At 41.1% G+C, this 20,235-nt stretch overlaps 2 protein-coding genes across 3 annotated transcripts; one reads left to right on the top strand and one right to left on the bottom strand.

Moving 5' to 3' along the window:
• The first annotated feature begins 9,035 nt into the window (after positions 1-9,035).
• otol1b (otolin 1b) lies at positions 9,036-13,960 on the top strand. The gene is made up of 5 exons (XM_026192284.2): positions 9,036-9,173; positions 9,644-10,059; positions 10,148-10,237; positions 11,961-12,032; positions 12,110-13,960. Exons 2-5 carry the CDS (start codon positions 9,657-9,659, stop codon positions 13,012-13,014), a joined length of 1,470 nt encoding a protein of 489 aa, XP_026048069.2. The 5' UTR covers positions 9,036-9,173; positions 9,644-9,656; the 3' UTR covers positions 13,015-13,960.
• A 2-nt stretch (positions 13,961-13,962) lies between these two features.
• Positions 13,963-16,628, bottom strand: LOC113036157 (low affinity immunoglobulin gamma Fc region receptor III-B-like). 2 transcript variants are annotated; one of them, XM_026192291.2, is made up of 6 exons: positions 16,540-16,628; positions 16,413-16,448; positions 15,996-16,286; positions 15,212-15,484; positions 14,648-14,920; positions 13,963-14,510 (listed from the first exon to the last, which is right to left on the bottom strand). In XM_026192291.2, the coding sequence occupies exons 1-6, from the start codon at positions 16,562-16,564 to the stop codon at positions 14,206-14,208; spliced, it is 1,203 nt and encodes a 400-aa protein (XP_026048076.2). In that variant the 5' UTR covers positions 16,565-16,628; the 3' UTR covers positions 13,963-14,205. The 2 variants fall into 2 exon arrangements, with proteins under 2 accessions (XP_026048076.2, XP_026048077.2); XM_026192292.2 differs by having other exon boundaries at positions 14,369-14,550.
• Between the last annotated feature and the right edge of the window lie 3,607 nt (positions 16,629-20,235).

Below are 20,235 nucleotides of genomic sequence, written 5' to 3' on the forward strand. Positions count from 1 at the left end.
TAAAAGTTTATTTTGCGACCCAGAAAGAGTAATAAGACTGATATCGAAACTAAGTAGCTGCCACCATTGTTGGAAACTGGAATTGGCTGGGCAATGCTATGAATTCTGGGATATGGTTTTTCATTTTTGTTGTCCAGGTGGAAAATCAGGAGACATTCAGGAGAATGGTGGCTCCAGGAGATTTTCGGGAGGGGCACTGAAATTCGTGATTCTCCCGGAAAATCGGGAGGGTTTGCATGTATGACTGGTACGTTGCACAAAGTGATGGAACATGAAGAAGGAGGACTACCTCAAAGCTTCGCCTCAGAGCCACATGAAGATGTTTGAAACTTGGATGCAGTTGGGTGCTCCAAGAGGACAATAAGCCAAAACACATCAAAGAGCTCCACAGCACTCTCTTTTCATATATAATTCAAAATACCTTTTCTCATGCAATGGTGAAACGCCAACGTGTTTCAGCACACAAGCCTTCATCAGGGAGTGAAGCAGAAGGCAGGAACCAACTGAACAGTGAAAAACTCCACCAACCAATCAAAGACAAGAGAAGAAATAGACCACACTATCATATCAACCTCAGATAACATCCATCTTCAAAGGCAATTAAGTTTAAAGAAGAAAAGTTTATAAAAATAAAAGAAATAAAACTGATATAAGCGAGGATATCTAGTGAGCTGTACTTTAAAAATCCATAACTGATTTTATATAGTGCAGGCTAACATTGAGTTTCTGGAATGATCTTCCCAAATCACCATCCTCATCAAGTGTGAGTTTGTCCGTATGTATTTGAGCCTGTGTGTAGTAGAAAAAATACAAAATATATTCAAACTTGGACACGCATTTCTTGTTTTTAAAGGTCTTTAAAGATATACGCTGTACAATCAACAGTCGACCCTGTAAAAGTTCAAAGAAAACATTAAAGGCCACAAAAGTACCACAACATTTTTTTATGATGAGTCAGAATGAACTCCTGGCCACAACTGTATTTATTCACACAGCTTCACGTCAGTGGATCAGAGCAGTTACTTAGGAAAATTAAACAAGGAAAAGAAAAGCCTACAGGAAGAACATTTTGGACCCAACAGACTGTACCACATAAAACAAATTCAAACAATAACAGGCAAAGCCACCAAACTTGTTCTCTCTCTAAGGAGCAGGAATGAATGCCCTGGGCCATCCTTCAGATACTATATCCTGTGCATTCCTCCAAAGCTCTAGTAACATCAAGCCTGCCACATTCACCATATTTGGGGCATTCTTGTGGAAGAATGTGAGATGAATGGGGCTGAATACAAATATCACTGCACATTTCATCTGGAGAGCGGATGTAGGTTCTGGCAATTGTTTTGGTTATCAGTTAAGCAAGACCTCGAGAGTCTGCCAAGGTTTATGTGTTATAACCAAACACCTCCACCTTGTTCTGTTGTTTTTTTCCCCCAGGATGTTGGAACAAAATAGCTGCAACACCATCAGCTGTTAACCTACAAACCCAACTCAAAACCGTTTTCACCCTTTGTCCCCTGCCCTTGGTGCTTTCTTTTCTCTTCTCTCCTATGGAAAAATAAGGCCAAGCACTAAACACTGTTATGCCACCCTGTGAGGTAAGTTTAGCTTCTGCCTCGGGGTCTTTGGAGACGTGTCCTCTGTTTACACTACCCTTGTTAATTTGAGTCCCATGGAGGACAAGGTTAGTGGTTATCTCCATAATGACAAGGTGTAAACAAAGCTTTCTGTAGACTCAAGCTTTTTTTCTCAAAGCTCTCTGAAAGCTGATGTATTGTTTCCGTCGTGTGTGCACGTGGCCTGTGAGTGTGACATTCACTCACAGGCCACGTGAAAAATGAGAACTCCTAGCGACTGCTGAATGCAAAGACTGAGATGAGCATAAAAGTGAGAATAACACATGCATACATGCCAGTGCTGCCACCACCAACAGCACCAGCAGCAGCAGCAGCAGCAGCAGGTTTCAGTTAACAAGGAAACCCCAGAAAGTATTCAAATATCAATATTACTTCCAACATGTGATACCACCTTGTACACTGAGTCGCACATGCACCCATTGAGACAGCCTCCATTAGGTGCGTGCCATCACAACAAATGTCTCCAAGGATATAATCTAAGACAGCTCTTTGGTCACAGCCTGTGACAGACATTGATGAAATACACAAAATACACACAATGTACTGCTTTGCATGACCTTTGAATGACATCTGTTACACTTTATGTTAGTCAGAAAGAGAACATGCACATTTTTCCTCCAATAAAAATGCCTTTGTATTCATTAGGAACAGAAACATAGTAACAAGCTGCATACCTCGGCATATGTAACCTATGGGTTACTTTCCAGTGCAGCTATTTGAATAGACAATGCAAACAGTTGTATTTCATTTGTTTGTCTTCCTGTGCAAAAAATAAGGACTTCTCCTTAAAGGATGGCAAATTGTTCCTTCAGTTTGTTACCACATATTCTTTAATGTAGGTCGTAAAGGTAAACAAGAACTTTGGAACCGCTTGTTCGTTAGCAATTAAATTTATCGCACCATTATCATCCGCTTCATTCTGTAGCTTTAATTTTAATCATGTGAAATCATTCACAGTCGTCCTTGTCTGTAACCGTTTGTTTGTCAGTCAGCAAAATTCAAAAGCCACCAAGCTGAATTTCAGGAAACTTGGTGGAAAGGAATTGGGATCACTTTGAGAGTGCCCAACAGATCGAACTTTTTTCCGGTTAACTCTCGAAGACTAAGCCTTGTGATTTACTGTGAAAACATTTTATAAAGTCACTTGAGTCAACATGTGCCGCCTACTATCAAAGAGGAAACAAGACAATAACCTGCGGTTATAATGTATTTTAGTGACATTCACTGAGATTGTTTTGAGGGAATATTGTTTGCTCAGTTGGGTGTGTGTGTCTGGGTTTGTGTGTGTTGTCTCTACATTTATTGTTCTGTAGGGTTTTAGGTGGAGTCCTGGGTAAACATGCTCTGTGTAACTGGACCTTCTCTTGTAGCCTAATCATTCAGCTGTAATATCCAGGGCAGAAAAAAATAACGTGTTTTTTTGTTGATGTTGTTCATAAAAATTAATTTGCCCATAAAAACAAAATCCTGAAACACTGTTATTTACCTTGCCAGCTTCTACACTCTCACTCCTCTCTTTTCTTTTTTAAAGACCTCATTTTTAATTTAATTAGTTTTTTTTTTAAACACATTAGTGGTAAAATATTCATTCACAAAACAACATGCATGAATGAGATGAGCCAGATTACGACAAGCAAAAACATCGCCTATCACTCACAATAAAACCCGGTACAATGTGCTGGAACAAGCCCGATCCATGAAGGCCGACTGCCAACCCACTGGACCCGGATCTGCTGTCATGGTCTGGGTATCAGACCCTGTACTTAGGGTCAGACCACTTTCGGCTGCATGACAGACCTGCCAAACAGGACGGTGCTTTTAACGTTGTGGCTATAATTCGAGGACCTAAACTCGACATACAGGTGAAGTTAATATCTTGTTTAAACGAACACCCTTTAAACCTCTAGGCCTGTCGGTGCAATTTTACAAGCTTAGTGCTGTCATTTAAAGACCCTGGACAATTATTACATGTGCGTCATGGCACAGCTCTCAGCCCTGCATGTGGGCTATTAATCAGTTGATATGAACCTAGGAGTGGCTGCTGGCCTGATAGTAAAGAAACGAAACAAGAAAAGAACAGTCCAGCAAGGCGTTAAACTTTGGCCAAACTTCCAAATGGTCAAAGGGCTTACACTACAACTACTATTATGTTGTTCTAAGTTTGAAAGAAAACAGTAGTGTGTGCTCCTAATATCCTAATCGCTAGGGCATAATCTCACCTAAAATATTTATTTTGGATTTATGACACGCATGTGCGTGTTTGTGTTTGATAAGGTGCACTTTATGCCCCGTAAAGACAAAAGGAAAAGGACTGCCACCAAGTGGTCATATAGGAAACAACTGTCTCCTTAATGTAATATAGATGCTGAAAAATTAGACTGTCTGTGCAGTAAAATCATCACAAAGCTCTGAGTCTGAGTCTGGCACACAAAGCAGTTGAGTACATGCGATTAATATGCAGTATCTGGTCCTGATGGTGAATTTCAGAGTAGGCTGCTTGGAGTTCATGGAAACATGGAAATTCATCAACGTGTGCAAGCCACTGTGGAGGAATATTTGACAGGGAACCAAGAATCTGAGACCCAGAGGCGAGGGAGTGAGACAGAAGTTCGCAGTTTGTTTTTTCTTGGTTAATCCCACACCTGTGTGCTCTCTGCAGGGTCAAAGGAGCTTGCAAAGAAAAGCGTCTTGACTTCTTTAAGTTACTTGAAGATGTTTCACCTCTCATCCGAGAAGCTTCTTCAGTTCTAAGGTCAAATGGTGGAGAGTCCCAGATATAAACCTAGTGGGAGTGACCCCCCACAGAGGGACAAAAGGACCCCCTGATGATCCTCTAATCGCCTGAGCCAAGGTGTGAAACTGGGCGTGGGTCCCAATCAGCCAGAGTTTTGGGTGAGTTCATTGTGAAACCTGGCCCCACCTTATCATGCGAATTCCTGAGGTCAGACGGCCCAGGATGTGAGTGGGCGTTAAGGCGTCTGGGGAGGGAACTCAAAACTGGATTATAGATGGCAGAGAGTTGGTGTCGTAAACCACCGCCTCTGTTCAAAGATGGTCGCTCACAGTGGACATAGATGGCTTCTTTCACTCCTCTTTCAAACCATCTGTCCTCTCTGTCCAAAATGTGAACATTGGCATCCTCGAAAGAGTGACCCTTGTCCTTAAGATGCAGATGGACTGCTGAGTCTTGTCCTGTGGAGGTGGCTCTTCTATGTTGTGCCATGCGCTTGTGAAGTGGCTGTTTGGTCTCTCCAATGTAGAGGTCTGAGCATTTCTCGCTGCACTGTACAGCATACACCACATTGTTAAGTTTGTGTTTTGGCGTTTTGTCTTTCGGGTGAACCAGTTTCTGTCTGAGCGTGTTGCTGGGTCTGAAATACACTGGGATGTCGTGCTTGGAGAAAACTCTGAGTTTCTCTGATACGCCGGCTACATACATACTCTCTGCAGGGTTGTGGAGTCTGTTAGTTTAGCTAAAACAAATCTGAGGAAAGTTTGCAAGTTAGGACGACAATAGAGTGCCGTGGAAATGAAGCCAAGACTGCTTCTTATTTTACCTCACTTTTTAAGGGTGTCTTCTGAAGTAGGGACATATTAAGGCAGCGAGTGTAGAGGGAATGATTTTGTGGTGGTGGTGGTTCTGAGGATTCAAAAAGGGGAGATTAAGGAGCACACGCTTTCAAGATTTCCATAAATGCACACATCCAACAACCTTTCCCTGCTTTGTCTAGTCAACAGCCTACCTGAGCCAGCTGGCCAAGAGTCAGTTGACCGCACATTATGTTTACTGCATGAATGAAGAAGGCGCATAAAGCTTTGCACAGTGCTTTACTGCCCTCTTTGGTTAAAAGTTCTGTGTCAGACGAACCTCTGCTGGTTGCACCTGTAACCAAATTCCCCTAAATGCCTGCAGAAGTTTGGTATTTACTGCGCAGGCAAGTGAAAACAAAAACCTCTGTCAGTAGTACGGCATTTTGTGAAACACCTTCATTTGACACAAAGAGATTGATGAGACAAGCAAAAAGTACTATTTTCAGAACACAAGAGTTTTTCAGTGTCAGAATCATTTTGTTGTCTTCTGATAGCCAAGACTCTGGAAACAATTAAAGAAAGAAAGAAAGAAAGAAAGAAAGAAAGAAAGAAAGAAAGAAAGAAAGAAAGAAAGAAAGAAAGAAAGAAAGAAAGAAAGAAAGAAAGAAAGAAAGAAAGAAAGAAAGAAAGAAAAGATTAAATTATAGTTAAATATAAAATTCACAACATAAAGACTGAAAATGGTCTGAAAATCTAGTAATCCTCCAAAGGTTTATGGGCAGGTGAATGCAGAACTGAAGTCCCTTCATCCGGTCTTCCGATCTCTGTGAAGCTGTTGGGCTTTAAGTGTTTTTGTTGCCATTCACCGGAGGAATGTAGATTGTTTTTCTGTGCAGTCAGCTGTAGCTTAGGTACGCCTGTTCAACTGCTTGTTGGCTAAAATATCTAATCAGCCAATCACATGGCAGCAGAGAAAATGTTGTGTGGAAATGCCTCGTTGATTTCACAGGTCAGAGAAGGAAAGTCAGCTTACTTTAAGCTGATAGGAAAGCAACAGTAACTCAAATAACCACTAATTACAACAAATGTATACAGAAGAGCCTCTCTGAATGACAACATCTCACATCTTAAAGCAGCAGCAGAAGACCCCACCAGGTGCCACTTCTGTCAGCTAATAACAGGAAACTGAGGCTCCAATTCACACAAGCTCTCCAAAATTGGAAGACAGAAGATTAGAAAAGGGTTGTCTGCTCTGAATCTCAATTTTGGGTCAGAAAACAGCAACATGAAAGAACGGGTCCGTTCAGTCCTTTATCAACGTTTTTAGCTGCTGCTGGTGTGTGTGTGTGTGTGGGGGGGGGGTATTGTTATTGTCTTGGCACACTTTGGGACCCAAAGTTCCAACTGAGCATCTTGTTGTATTGTTACTGATTACATCCATCCCTTTATGATGACAGTGTATACACGGACAGCTGTTTCCACCATGTCCCAAAACTCAAATCACTTCAAACTGGTTTCTTGAACACAACAATGAAATCACTGCAATCAAATGGCCTGCGCAGTCACCAGATCTCGATCCAGTAGAGCACCTTTGAGATGTGTTGGGACAGGAGATTCACATCACGGATGTGCAGCAACTCTGCGATGCTGTCGTGCCACTCTCAGAGGAATGTTTCAGGGATCTTGATGAATCTGTGTCACAAATTAAGACATTTAAGAAAACACAAAAGTGTCCAATCTGGTGCTTGAAAGCTGTAACTAATAAAGTGTCTAGTTAGTGTACAACGGACATTTTAAAAGTACTAATAATATTTGGACACCCATTTCTCAAAATGTACTTTAGGTTGCAACTCTTTAAATGAATCCCACAAACTCATTTTAAATAGTAAACATCTGAAAAACAACCTTATTTAACTCTTAACACTAATTCACTACCAACCCCAAATTATGTAATTTTTTTATCACCTCCCATCTCTTGCATAAGTAAACATCAGCGTTCATCAAAACATATGAAATATCTGTAAAAACCAGCAGATTGAAAGAAATGTAGCTTTCACCACAAACTGCTGTGATGAAGGCTATCGTGTTTCCACAACCACCGTCTAATGCATTAGAAACCGAACATTAGAGGGGCTTGTCAGGGAAAGTGTGGCAGGAGAAAGTGTTTAATTGTGCTCTGGCCATATGAGCTGTGTCTTCACTGCCAGTATACCTCCTGCCAAGGTCATTAGCTGCTAATTCTGCAGGGTCTAGATTGCCTTCGATAAGAACAAAAAAAATAAAATTTATGGCATTGATTGTACCCGTGAGCATGCCGGGGTCAGAGCGGCTGATTGCTAAACAGGTCTCTGTCTCTCCAAACTTATTTCACACATTCACTGCAGCTTGACCGCCTCTTTTACATGAATAGAGTTAATGTAAGGCAATACTCCTCCGTCCATTCAGGTCATCTTTGGTGCTCTCTCTGCTCTGCTGCACCGGTGTGAGTAAGTTAACTCTTTGTGATCCCTTTCTCCATAGTGTATGTGGATGGCGGATAAGGGCATGGACGGAAGATGGAGGCTGTTAAAAGAACCAGCAGGTGAGCAGCGTCTGGGTCCTCTGTGACCAGCTGGGCGCTGTAAAATGACCGCCGCTGTTGTGTGTGGTCTGAATAGAGCTGAGAGACGATGTTGTTGAGGTCAGGCAAGGAGAACCCCAGAGGAACTCCTCTCTCTCGCAGGAATCAACTGCGTATCTTACACTCCATCTACTTGCCTTTTATAGAAGGGCCGGTTGGGCCATTACCTGAGCTGCTGGGAAAGATGGAGATGAAGAGCATGTAAATGTAGGTCAAGACATGGAAAAAGGTTTACGTAATAAGATTAAATGGTTTAAATACACCCAATCGTCTAATTTTTAATAGCGTGCTCTTCATCCCTCAATCCTGCCATCAGTGCTCTCCATTTCCTAAATTTCATTTCCCGTCTTTCCTGCTCACTCACAGCCGGTCATGGATCTCTCTGAGGACGTGAGGTCTTCAGCAACTGAGGCATGTCCGCTTCTCAAACATTCATTGTCAATGGCAAGTCGAGAGTTTCGACTGCACAGCTACCAGAAAATCACTTTTCTACAAAAACCTGATGCTCTCTTGTTACACCACAAGAATGAATCATTGTCCAGCTGCACAGTTTGAATCATAGTTAACAAATGTCTCCGTCAGCTGACCTGAGGGTTCATGTGCTAAAAAAGTCAGTCCCAGTGATCGGGCAAGCATTGCAAGTGCATCGATTTAAGGAGATAAGCTGGTTCTTTTGACAAACAGCTCAGGTTTAGCTGCTGCTGAGTGATTATGAGTGCTCGTTAAAAGCTAAAGCTTTCCCCTGGATGTTCACCAAGTACGGTTAGATTGTAAATACTGAGCTCTCTGTGCTACGTGCCAGTTTTCAGATCTAGTGTTAAGCCAGTTTAATTAATTGTCGCAGATTTTTTGCCACAGGTCAAAGTACAAGATCATGCAAGAAAATATACTTGCAGCTTTGTGCATACAAAGTGTCACACATGCATACATGCAGTGCAGTCTCCAAAAGTGGCCGCTCTAAAAGCCAGTGTCAGAGATTCCTCCTTGCTTGGCTTTGTCCCATTAAGAGCCTGGGTAGTAGGTGGGCTGCTTGGAGGAATGCCTCCCATATCAAGTGAACTACTGCCCCATGGCCTTTGCTCCTTGCTAGCTAGCAGCGAGAGAGTGCTCCCGGCGGATGATGTATCCCGTGTCACAAAAGCACCTTTCTACACAACAGGGGTACAGAGAATAGGCCACAGCACAGTGGTTCTCCTTGGGTTGGCTCCAGCCCACCATAGTGAGATTTCAGACCTCCCCCTATGCTTCCAGCAAAACCCCCTCATTGGAGGAGATGGCCCTTTACTCACGCCTGGCAGAGATATCAGAGGGACCTGAAGCTCCTGGTGCAGCCTCCAAGACACTGCTAGAGAGGATAAATGACCATAACACTTATGCATAACTGGGTAAGTGCTTATAACTTGGTTGAACAAATATACTCAGAAGCTTTTAAGTCACCTAGTTTAAACTAGTGAGAGTACAAGTTTATTTGATATTTTTGCTTGTGTGTAGATTACTGAAATTGATAGTGTGATTCCAACTTTGTTCAAACAAATCTGAAATAACTGACTAACTAACAGAAACCAGTATTGACTGAATATCAGACTGCAGCAATAAATAAATAAATAAAAAGTAGAGCTAACCTGTGACTGGCATTTTAGGAAAAGTTAAAATACAGAAAAGGAAAGAGGAAAACATAAACATGGAATAGATGCATGGAAACAATAGAAATTTGAGAGGTACAGTCTGTTCCACGTTTGTGAGTGAAGTGCTAGCATGTGCTTTTTTTAAACTTCTTATTTGTTTAAAGTTTAATTATATGGAAGATTAAACAAAGTCTGACAAATATCAGAATAACGTCTCGATGCACTCTCAGATCCCCGACAACCATGAGGATTATTTCCTGCCAGTCGACTCTTGTGGCTGTAGTTGCGGTTGCTCTCATTGTGGTATACTACACTGAAGCTAAGACTACTCCGAAGCCAAAGTACCAGTACACCAAGAAACCCGTCCCTCAGATCACGGTCCACAGCCCTGTAACCACCAGCGTGCCCAAGACTCTTAAAATAGTCCCAACTGCAAATCCTGTGAAGCCCCATCCCCTGCCCAACCCAGTGAGGACCACCAACCCAAGTCATGTCTTTCCACAGCACTACCCTGACGGCACCGGGCCACCTGGTGTTGGTCCTGAGAACTACACTCTGGATTACAACGAGTGTTACTTTAACTTTTGTGAATGCTGCCCACCGGAGAGAGGGCCCAGGGGCCTGAAAGGAGAAAGAGGCCTGACAGGTATAGACTCACTGATATGTTTTAATGTTATTAATTATTGTTTGGTTTGTTTGGCTTCAGATTTTCCACTCACACTTATTTTACTCAGGGGCACCTGGAGAAAAAGGCCTTACAGGAGCAGCTGGTTTACCTGGGCCACCTGGCATCAGTGGCCCTATTGGCTTAAAGGGAGAAAAAGGTACACACTTAAAAATTACTTATTAAAATGATATATTGTATTATGTTATTTACTCACTGGCTACTTTATTATTTAGGTATGTAGACATAGTCAAGACACCTGCTGAAGTTCAAACTGAGCATCAGAATGGGGACAAAAGGATTAAGTGACTAAGCATGGTGTACTTATTAGTGCCACATGTGTGAGAGTAACCCAAATAACCACTTGTAACAACCAAGGTATTCAGAAGAGCTTCTCTGAATTCACAACACATCAAACCTCGAAGTAAATGTTCCACAGCAGCAGAAGACCGTACTGGTAATTTGGGTTGGATCTCCTTTTGCCTTCAGAACTGTCTTTATTCTTCATGTCATAGATTCAACAATGTGCTTGAAACATTTCTCAGAGATTTTGGTCCATGTTGACAAGACAGCATCACACAGTTACTGCAGATTTCTTGAACATGACTGAATGTCAGGTTCTAGAAAGCAGTTTGGGATGATTTGAGTTTTGTGACATGATTTGTAATCCTGCTGAAAGCAGTCAGGACAGAATAGGGATGGACGTGATCAGCAACAACACTCAGGTAGGTTTCGGTGTTTAAACGTTGCTCATTTGGTACTAAGGAGACTTTAGTATGCCAAGAAACTATCCCCCGCACCATCACATCAACCTGAACCATTGATACAAGGCAGGACAGAGTCGTGCTGTTATGTTTTATGTTGTTTGTGCCAAATTCTGATCTTCTAAAACAGCTCGTTTCGAAACTTGTGACTCATCAGACCAGGCAACATTTTTTTAACTTTCTGTTGACCAATTTTGGAAATCCTATTCAAATTGTAGTTTCCTGTTTTTAGCTGCCAGTAGTGGCACTTGTGTAATCTCCTGCTTAAAGGTTTGATGTGTTCAGAGATGCTCTTGTGCATATCTTTTTTGTAAGGAGTGTAGTGGCTATATTAATTTGTTAGAGTTCTCTTTCTCTTATATTTAAAATAACCACACTGCTGACGGACAAGCGACAGTTTTTACGCGTTGGTTGGTTTGCAACGACGAGTAAAACCATCGTGTGGCTCAGCCGTTTAGTTTATTTTCCACATAAACCTTTTACAATAAAGCACAAGATCCTGTTGACATTTTTCAAAATAAACTGAAATAATAACAATATACATTATTTTCAAACATCAAATTTTAGAATGTGCATGAAGCAAGTTACCTCAAATAAGAACATGAAGTAACTATAAATGGCGCTTACAAGGAGTGATTATATAGGTACTGTTACTGTGAGTTACTGTTGCCTTCCATCCACTCAGCTTGGTCATTATCCTCTAACCACTGACAAGACTTTTTCACATAGAAAACTTCTGCTCACTGGAAATTTTCTCTTTTTTTTTCTCTGTAAATCTTAGAGATTTTGTGGGGAAATCCCAGCAGATCTGCAGATACTCTGACCAGCTTGTCTGGCAATAACGACCATGTTCAAAGTCCCTTAAATCACTTTTTCCCCCATTCTGATGCTCAGCTTGAACTTCAGCAGCTATTCTTGAGCACATCTACATTCCCAAATGCATTAGGATGCTGTCACATGATTGGCTGATTACATATCTGTGTTAACAGGCATTCAGGCATACCTAATGAAGTGGTTGATTTATCTATATATTGTCTTTCCTCATCTAAGAGAATTTCTTTTAAAATAAATTTATATTTTAAATATAATTAATATATTTGTATTTCGCAAATTTTCTAGGGGACAAAGGTGACAGAGGAAACAGTGGGCCAAGTGGGCCACTAGGCATTCCAGGAAAACCAGGACCAAAAGGTATAAAAATCTCATGGCTATATTTTTCATTGTTACCTGACTTCATTTATTTTTACACAGTTTTCCTTACCTTACAGGTGATGTTGGCTACAAAGGGGAAAAGGGTGAAGTAGGACTGCAAGGTCTCAAAGGAGAAAAAGGGCAGAAAGGAGAACCTGGCAAGAATGGGACTGCTGGTGAGAAAGGAGAACCTGGAAAAGAGGGGCCAGCTGGGCCTCCAGGAGTGGCTACAGTACATGGACCAAAAGGAGATAAGGGGGATAGAGGGGAGTGTGCCTCATATGGAGAGAAAGGACACAAAGGTGAACCAGGTGAACCTGGAGCTCCTGGAATCCCAGGAGCGATGGGAATTCCAGGACAGAATGGCAAGCATGGCTCCCCAGGCCCTATAGGTGTCCGAGGGGATCCGGGAACTCCTGGACCACAAGGAGAACCAGGGGTGAGGGGGCTAGAAGGACCACAAGGTATAAGAGGGATTCCAGGACCGAGAGGGGAAAGAGGTTACCCTGGGATGAGAGGTGAGCGGGGTTTTCGTGGATTCAAAGGTGCTAAGGGTTCTGGATCAGGGGTTCCCCAGAAACACTCTGCCTTCAGCGTAGGTATCTCTCCGAGAAAGTCTTTCCCTCCTTCAGGCTTCCCGATCCGCTTCGACAAAGTCTTCTACAATGAAGAGAACCACTTCAACATAACTTCCAACAGCTTTACATGTGTCTACCCTGGAGTTTATGTCTTCTCCTTCCACATCACCGTGCGCAATCAGCCGCTGCGAGCCACGCTGGTGGTGAACGGGTCACGGAGAGTGAGGACACGGGATTCTCTGTACGGTCAAGACATCGACCAGGCCTCCACTCTGGTGGTGCTGCGGTTGGCTGCAGGCGATCAGGTGTGGATGGAGACGCTCAGAGACTGGAATGGAGCGTATGCCAGCAGTGAGGACGACAGCATCTTCTCTGGATTTCTGCTTTACTCAGACAAGCCGTGATGCACACTTTGTGTTTACTATCACAAAGTCTGAATACTGGTGGTGCTAGTGTACATGCTGGTCTGCACGTCTTCTATTATTGCCTAGCCTCTTCTTAAGAAGGGATAGTACTCGCCACACAATAATGCTGCTGCAGAGTAGTGCTCCAAAGTTTTGATTGACACCACCCTAATTAAATATAATGGTTAAATACAGTCCAATTCACAAAACACAGTGAGTAAAGCATCCCAAGAAATACCCCTGAGGTAATTATTGGAAGATGGCGTTCACAAGTAGTAAAAGATCATAAACTAATCTCCTGTTATCCAGACAGAAGAAAGTTTTTTTTAAATGATAAAAGTGTAAAAGTTCAATATTTAGCATAAAAAATGTATAATTTATCCAACATTTTTGTGCACATGCAGTGCCTCCTTATGTTAAAGCATCCTAATTAAAAGTAGCAGCAGTAAGTGAGAGATTGTGCAGAAGTTTATTATTCAGCTACCAACGCAAAAGATAAAGCACAAAAATATGATCAGTGCTGTTTATCTATTTGTCAGCAAGATTACTGTGTTCCTCTACTGATTCCTTCAGTTAACCTTCAAGTCAATGCCCTGACCCAGTGTCACCCTTGCCTCATTTGCATGAAACGAAAAAAAAGCTCCTTCGTTTTGGGTCCTACTTTTTTCTCACGATTTAACTGCTGCTTCCTTTTTAGTTGTTTTCACCCATAATGACCTAAGCTGTGTGAACATGTATGCAAAAAGCGATCAATAGAAAAGACAAATGTGTTCAAAATAGTCACCACTGATAGCTGCATCATTAATCTTAATGTAAACCTGTCAAAATATGACTGCACCCCTGTGTCTTATTAAACCAGTGATTGTAATATATAAGAAGTCCTGCTCAAATATGGAGCAGTAAAAAGAAATTGTGTTCACAGAAAATAAAATCCAGCAGTACATAACATTTTGTGAAATGCTTTATTTGATTTTAACATGTATGTGTTAGATATCTCCAACAATTCTGGTACAGCGCTTGATGTTTGTTAACTGGAGATATCAGAATTTCAGGTGCAGGACCTCATATATGAGATTTCTAGTTGTACAAAGTACAAATACAAAAGATGAAAAATTGCACAGTTAAATACAGAAGTGTGACAATGACCCAGCGTGATTAGTAGAGAGATTGTGTGTAATGTATGCTAAGTTATCAAAGAGAATCTGCAGAGTCCCCAGACATGTCATCGGATTCCTCAAATGGATTTGCCTGATCTTGAGTTGTAGCTGAGTCAAAATCCTGGTCTGTAGTCAGCAAACTGGTTGGGACTGCTTGTGAAGTCAGTGGAGGCGCTTGTGATGGTGTGCTCTTTACTGGAGTGAACTGGATCGGCTGGTGAGAGGAGAGGTTAGGGGAGGTTGGTAATGAAGCAGCAGCAGGTGGGAAGTCATCTGTGGCTGAAGCAAGGCGAAATACTGGCCTTTGTCCAGGATGAAGAGGTGGCATCTTCTCAGGTTCTGTTGGGTCAGAGATGAGATGGCCTCTGAGGCTGTGCAACTTTTACACACAAAGTATCACATTTTTAGCAATCCATTAGGAACTTTGGGGCTTATCGGTGTAGAACAAATGCTGGGGTAAATTAAAATTAAAATACCTCTTATTTGTCCAAAGTTTTTGGGTTCACTGGACTTCGAGAGGTCCAACTGAGGCACCCTGGCCTTGCAGCTGTACAGCCCTGGAGTCTGTTTCACTACATTATAGTTGTCAGAGGTTGCAGGTCCCAGTCGCCTGTTATTTTTGTAGAAATAGAAGTCTATCGGAGGGGCAGGAGCAGGGGCGTTGTACTGCACATGGCAAATGAGCTTCATCCTCTTTAGCTGAGTATCATAGTTGGGGATGATCTCCAAAATTGGCTGTGACAGAACCTCTGTGACAGAAGACATTGATTTAATTTAAGGAAAAAAAAAGTGGTAGGTCATGAGGCTAAGAATATTTATGTTCAATTGTACTAACAGGAATAACTTAACATTGTGGGAAATATGGGCTTTCTTGCTCAGCATTAAAGGAGAAGGTCTATACACACCAAGTTTAGCACTAGGTGTAAAAATGGATCACTTATAAGAACACTATCTAGATTAGCACATCTCTCAAAGCATGCTGTCATTCCTTTAACTACACCACACCTAAGATAAGAACACACAATTCTGTGTAATCTCACCTAAGATCTGTACATGAGCACCAGCAGAAATGACAGAGTGTGTTTGTCTCCTCACATCCCAGGAAGCCCTGCAAGAATATACTCCTAGGTCCTCAAGGCTCAAGTTGGTCAGATAGAAATCTGGCTTGTGACCGTTTTGTCTCATTACTTCAACGCCATCTTTGTACAAAATAATGTCTTCAAGTCGGGGGTTCCCTCTGACACGACATGTCACCTCCAATGTGCTCCCGACAAGTTGAGGATGTCGTGGGACTTGCAGAATCGCCCAGCCACCTACGGAAACACCACAGAGTTACCTCTGAATAACTTCCAATCTTACATTAGTAAAGCAATGGGAGAAATTCACTAATTTCCTAACATTTAATGTAACAACATCTAACAATAATGCGTAATGCTACAATGCAAGAAGGGGAGGTTAAGGTACTCTATAATACAGCCTGCACCCCTGATATACTGTCTAGTTATAACATAAGGTGGGGAAAAGATACCACATAAGTACAAAAAACCCCAAACAAAACAAGTCCTTGTTGTACCAAATTGACATTTTAAGTAGAATTATAGAAGATTTATATGTTAAACCCTAGAAAGTCACAGTATAAGTTGCAGGCTGTATTAAGAAGTGCTGCCATCACTCACAGCATGTCTTAGATGAGCTGCACAGAAAACCTAAAGTTGAAAAGAAGCTTATAGATGTTCAATGCTCCAGTGTTAGGATTACACAGGAAGAAAGAAGCCTAACGTGCAAAGCAATTTTATTTCTTTCATGCAGACAAACAGATCTTACCGTCCACCTTGAGCTCCACAGGGACACTTTGCTGGGTGCGAATCTTTCCCACCTTCGTGTTTCTTATTCCTTGGCAGTAGTATTTCCCGCTCTCTTGAACTTTGGAATTCCAGAGTTTTAATTCCCCCCCAGTCTGTGAGAGCTCCTCAGAGCCCCTGAACCACAGGTAGGTCCAGTTAGACCTGTGCACATCAGGAATACTGCATCTCAAGTGTGCTCTCTCCCCCGAGAAGATCCTTGAATGTCCTGACACCAACTCGATGTTGGCTCTGAAAGACGTCTCAGTGGGAACTGCAGAAAAAAAGAAGAATACGTTTAAAGGATCTATTTTGGTAATGAGTGTAAATCCTGAGATCACTTCTAAAATAATATCTGTGCAAATTGAAAGTATATTTGTAAAGAATATTTGGTCCATACCATGAGACACTACAATCTGTGAGAGTGCTGAAAAAACTGAAAGAGAAAATAATCAAGTTTAAATGACAGTTACATCAGGTCAGTATGTAAAAGTACATTTTCATTAAATGAGCTGAAGAAAACTCACCAAAGAGAGAGATGAGCTTGTCCATTTTGGAGACTCTTCAAGAAACAGAAACCGATCGAGTATTTATTCATTTTCACTAAAAGGAGAAGTGAAAATGCTTCTTCCCCCCCTCGGGGTGCGCCATATCAGGACATCCTTCTTACCAAAAAGATTTCTACCCTAGGCTAAAATTAATTTCATGGTAAACCACATCTTGTGGCAAATTGTCTTTTATGCTGTGAAGGCATTTTTTTGACATGGTCACATCACAGGAAGAATAATTACAAGTAAATGGGAACTGACCGTTTTTAACACAGGAAACATTTCTATCCTGATAGCAGGGATCTCTTCCTTCATCAAGAGACCACAAGGAGTCACTGAATCGCTTGATGAGAATGAAAACCATGTGGATCGTGTTTTATTTCCCCCACAGTCACCTGTTATCTGACCCCCCTGTGGGAGGTTTTGGACTGATGTGTTGCACAGTCCTCCCCAACAACACTATTTTTCTTCATCTGTATAATGTGGAAACTTGATATTTTCTAGAATTAGCAAACACAGTTGTTCTGTTTATTTGTTATTGTAAAATGAAGGTGTTTGTTTTATATGTTTCTATGATAGATTCACATTTCATTTAGTTCATATATTTGTTGGAAAGGGTTAAAAATGGATTGGATAAAACAAAAGTGTAGCTAGCATTGATTAAAAACGTGTCTAAAATATGTGATTACAAAAGAAGGGTTTGTTAAAAGTGTTATAAAGTGTAAAGTGCTGTAAAGTTTGTTTGAGGTAGAGTTTGTGATGGTCACGTGACCAGAGTTTAGCTGAGAGCACATCCATGGCATTGTGGGTCAGAACTAGCATGGATACAGAGCTACAGCCACAACAGTAATGTTATTGTGCATGTGGTCTAAGAAGCGCACATGGTAATGGTTTTCATGTACAGTATATTGTATATATCATGTTGTATAAATGTTTTATATTGGCGATAAGAGGATATTTTCAGTAATATCCGTTATGTTGCATTTTTCCTGTTCCGCTAGCTCGAGACTGTTTATTGACACTAACATGAGAGACTTTAATGGGTTTCAGAGATATTTACGTTGTAAACTGTGTTTTCTGTAGTTTTCACGGTGTCTGAAGAAAATGAGAAAGAGAGAGAGAGAAATAATCTTCCGAAGACGTCAATATCAATCAATCAATCTTTATTTATAAAGCACTTTTCATACAAAAAAAAAATGTAGCACAAAGTGCTTTACATGGTTAAAAGCAGCCCACTCCACCCCACCCTCCAACTCACTCCCCACACTCTCATTAACATAAACAATGTGAATACACACATACCCCCCCCCCCCCCCCCCCCCCCCCACACACACACACACACACACACGCACACTTAAAGAGTAAAATTGGGCTGGGTACGCATGTGCCAAGTGAGGAAACACTATAACAGGGAGCCGTCTGCACCGGGAGCCAATCACAGACCGCAGCCTCCAGGCTGGGCACACAGCAGGAGGGAGGCAAAGGAGCCCCCCAACCAGGCTGAGAGGACCCCCAGAGCCCCAGCAGCCACGGTCGATCACAGCCCCGGTGCAGAGAGCGCCCTCCGAGGAAACACTGGAGACATGACACAATAGGATATGTACAGGGTAAAACGATAAAATAAATAAGAACGGGATACAATATAAATATAAATAGAGTAAGAAGATTAAAAAATTAATAAGAATAAAATCAATAAATATTAGGTAAAGCCTAAATTAATAATAGAATAACCGGATAGAATAAATAAGCATAAAATAAATAAACATTAAGTAAAAGCTAAATTAAAAAGGTGGGTCTTGAGCCTGTTCTTAAAAACAGATGCGTGATGATGCGTCGCCATTGTTTGTTGGACCCCTGTAGTTACAGTTAAATCAAGCTAATTGAAATAATACACATTTTACACTTTATTATTGTAGTACCGATGCAAAAACAGCTCGCAGCCTGCTATAAGCTGTTTTTCTTACGGCACTGTGCAAAATGTCATGAGTCACCCCTCGTGTCTTTATATTTTACCAGGGAAATGAGAAATAGGTGCAGCGATTTATTGAAATGTGAAAAAACAGCATATCAGGCAAAAATAAAATTTGTATAATTCTAACAAGCTTGACGATCAATATTTGGAATGATGACTGTTATTCTTGTACACAGTCCAAACTGTCTGAGGCAGTTTTCTTTTAATTTCTTTAAGAAGAAGTCTTCCGGAATATTTCTCCAGGCTTTTGGAAGGACACTTAAAGCTCTTTAGCTTAGCATTTAGATTTAGTAATGCTGAGGTTCAGGCTGTGGGGAGGCCAATCCATGACTGACAGTGTCCCATTGTGTGTGTGTGTTGTTTAAATCCAGGTATGCTTTCATTGAACCGCAGTGTGAATATATTCAGCTGCCAATCAGTCATTTTCCAGATAGTGGCCATGGCAGAGCCTCCACCGTGTTTTTCAGATGGCTGTAGACACTTACTCTTCGGCAGAAGAGCATCTGTGACCACATCAAACCTCGAAGCAGATGGTCTGTGGCAGCAGAAGACCACACCAGGTACCACTTAGTTAAAAACAGGAGACCGAGGCTGCAGTTCACATGGGTTTAACTTAGATTGAGCCTAAAGCAGTTTATCTACATTAAGATATTATAAGATATATAAATAAATGGAATGACACTCCATGTTTTTATAAAATTCACTGCCAAAAATACCACAACCTCATTGCACACGTTTAAAATAAGCTTTTGTTGAGCTGTACTCACAAAATGTAAAATATTATTTGTTGCATTATTCTTTCGAGCTCATTTGAACCCTTTTAGTGAAAATTAATCACTGGGGGTTTTTCACAGGAAGGGTGTGTTTTCTTGTTCTCTTTTTCTTTTCTCTGATTTTTCCTTGAGTCAAGAGGTCTTGAGCAATAGTTCTTGAGGCTTTCTTGGCTTCTCTTTTGTTTTTCTTGTTTTTTAGTCGACTCCTTATACCTGACAATATTCATGGGAATGTGTTTTTTTTGTTTTTTTTTTGTCTTTATTTGTTACAGACAATATAACTAAGGACCATTTTTAAATTGTATCTTCAGGCATTTTTTTATTAGCAGCCTGTCACAGAAACATATTTTGTGGTTCAATCAGTGAAAATATTGGAAAAATATTTAAGATAAAACAGTTTGAAAGCCACTAAATACTAGTTTAGCACCAAAAAGGTGATTGAAACCTCAGCAGGGTATGAAGTGTGTCCTTACAAATTTAAGTAAATTGGACAAATGTAGAGCAAAAGAAGAAGTGAGAGGCCTAAAATGCTATCAACAGCAGATCACCAGCCACGTCATGAAAAACACATCCTTAAGATATGCTGCCAAGAAGCCACCCTTAAAGTGTTCCCCTACTGGATACCATACAGAACAGTAGACACAGCTAAAATTCTGGGTTAATTCCACTTCATTCCTGACTTGCAAAATCGTGACAATCACAGTCATGTGAAACATAAAAGGAACCACAACAGTCCATCTGACTTTTCTATTTTTATTAATCACGCACCCATAGATGCAAATATACTAATACTGCCCCAATAAGTTACATTTAAATAAAAGACATATTCTGTTCATTTCTCCCATGTCACACAACAACAAACCTATAAGGTAAAAAAGATGCAGTTTAACATGTTTTTTAAAAACCTGATAAATGGCTTCTGCATACATT

Source organism: Astatotilapia calliptera, chromosome 14 (assembly GCF_964374335.1).
Source record: "Astatotilapia calliptera chromosome 14, fAstCal68.1, whole genome shotgun sequence".
Lineage (NCBI taxonomy): Eukaryota > Metazoa > Chordata > Actinopteri > Cichliformes > Cichlidae > Astatotilapia > Astatotilapia calliptera.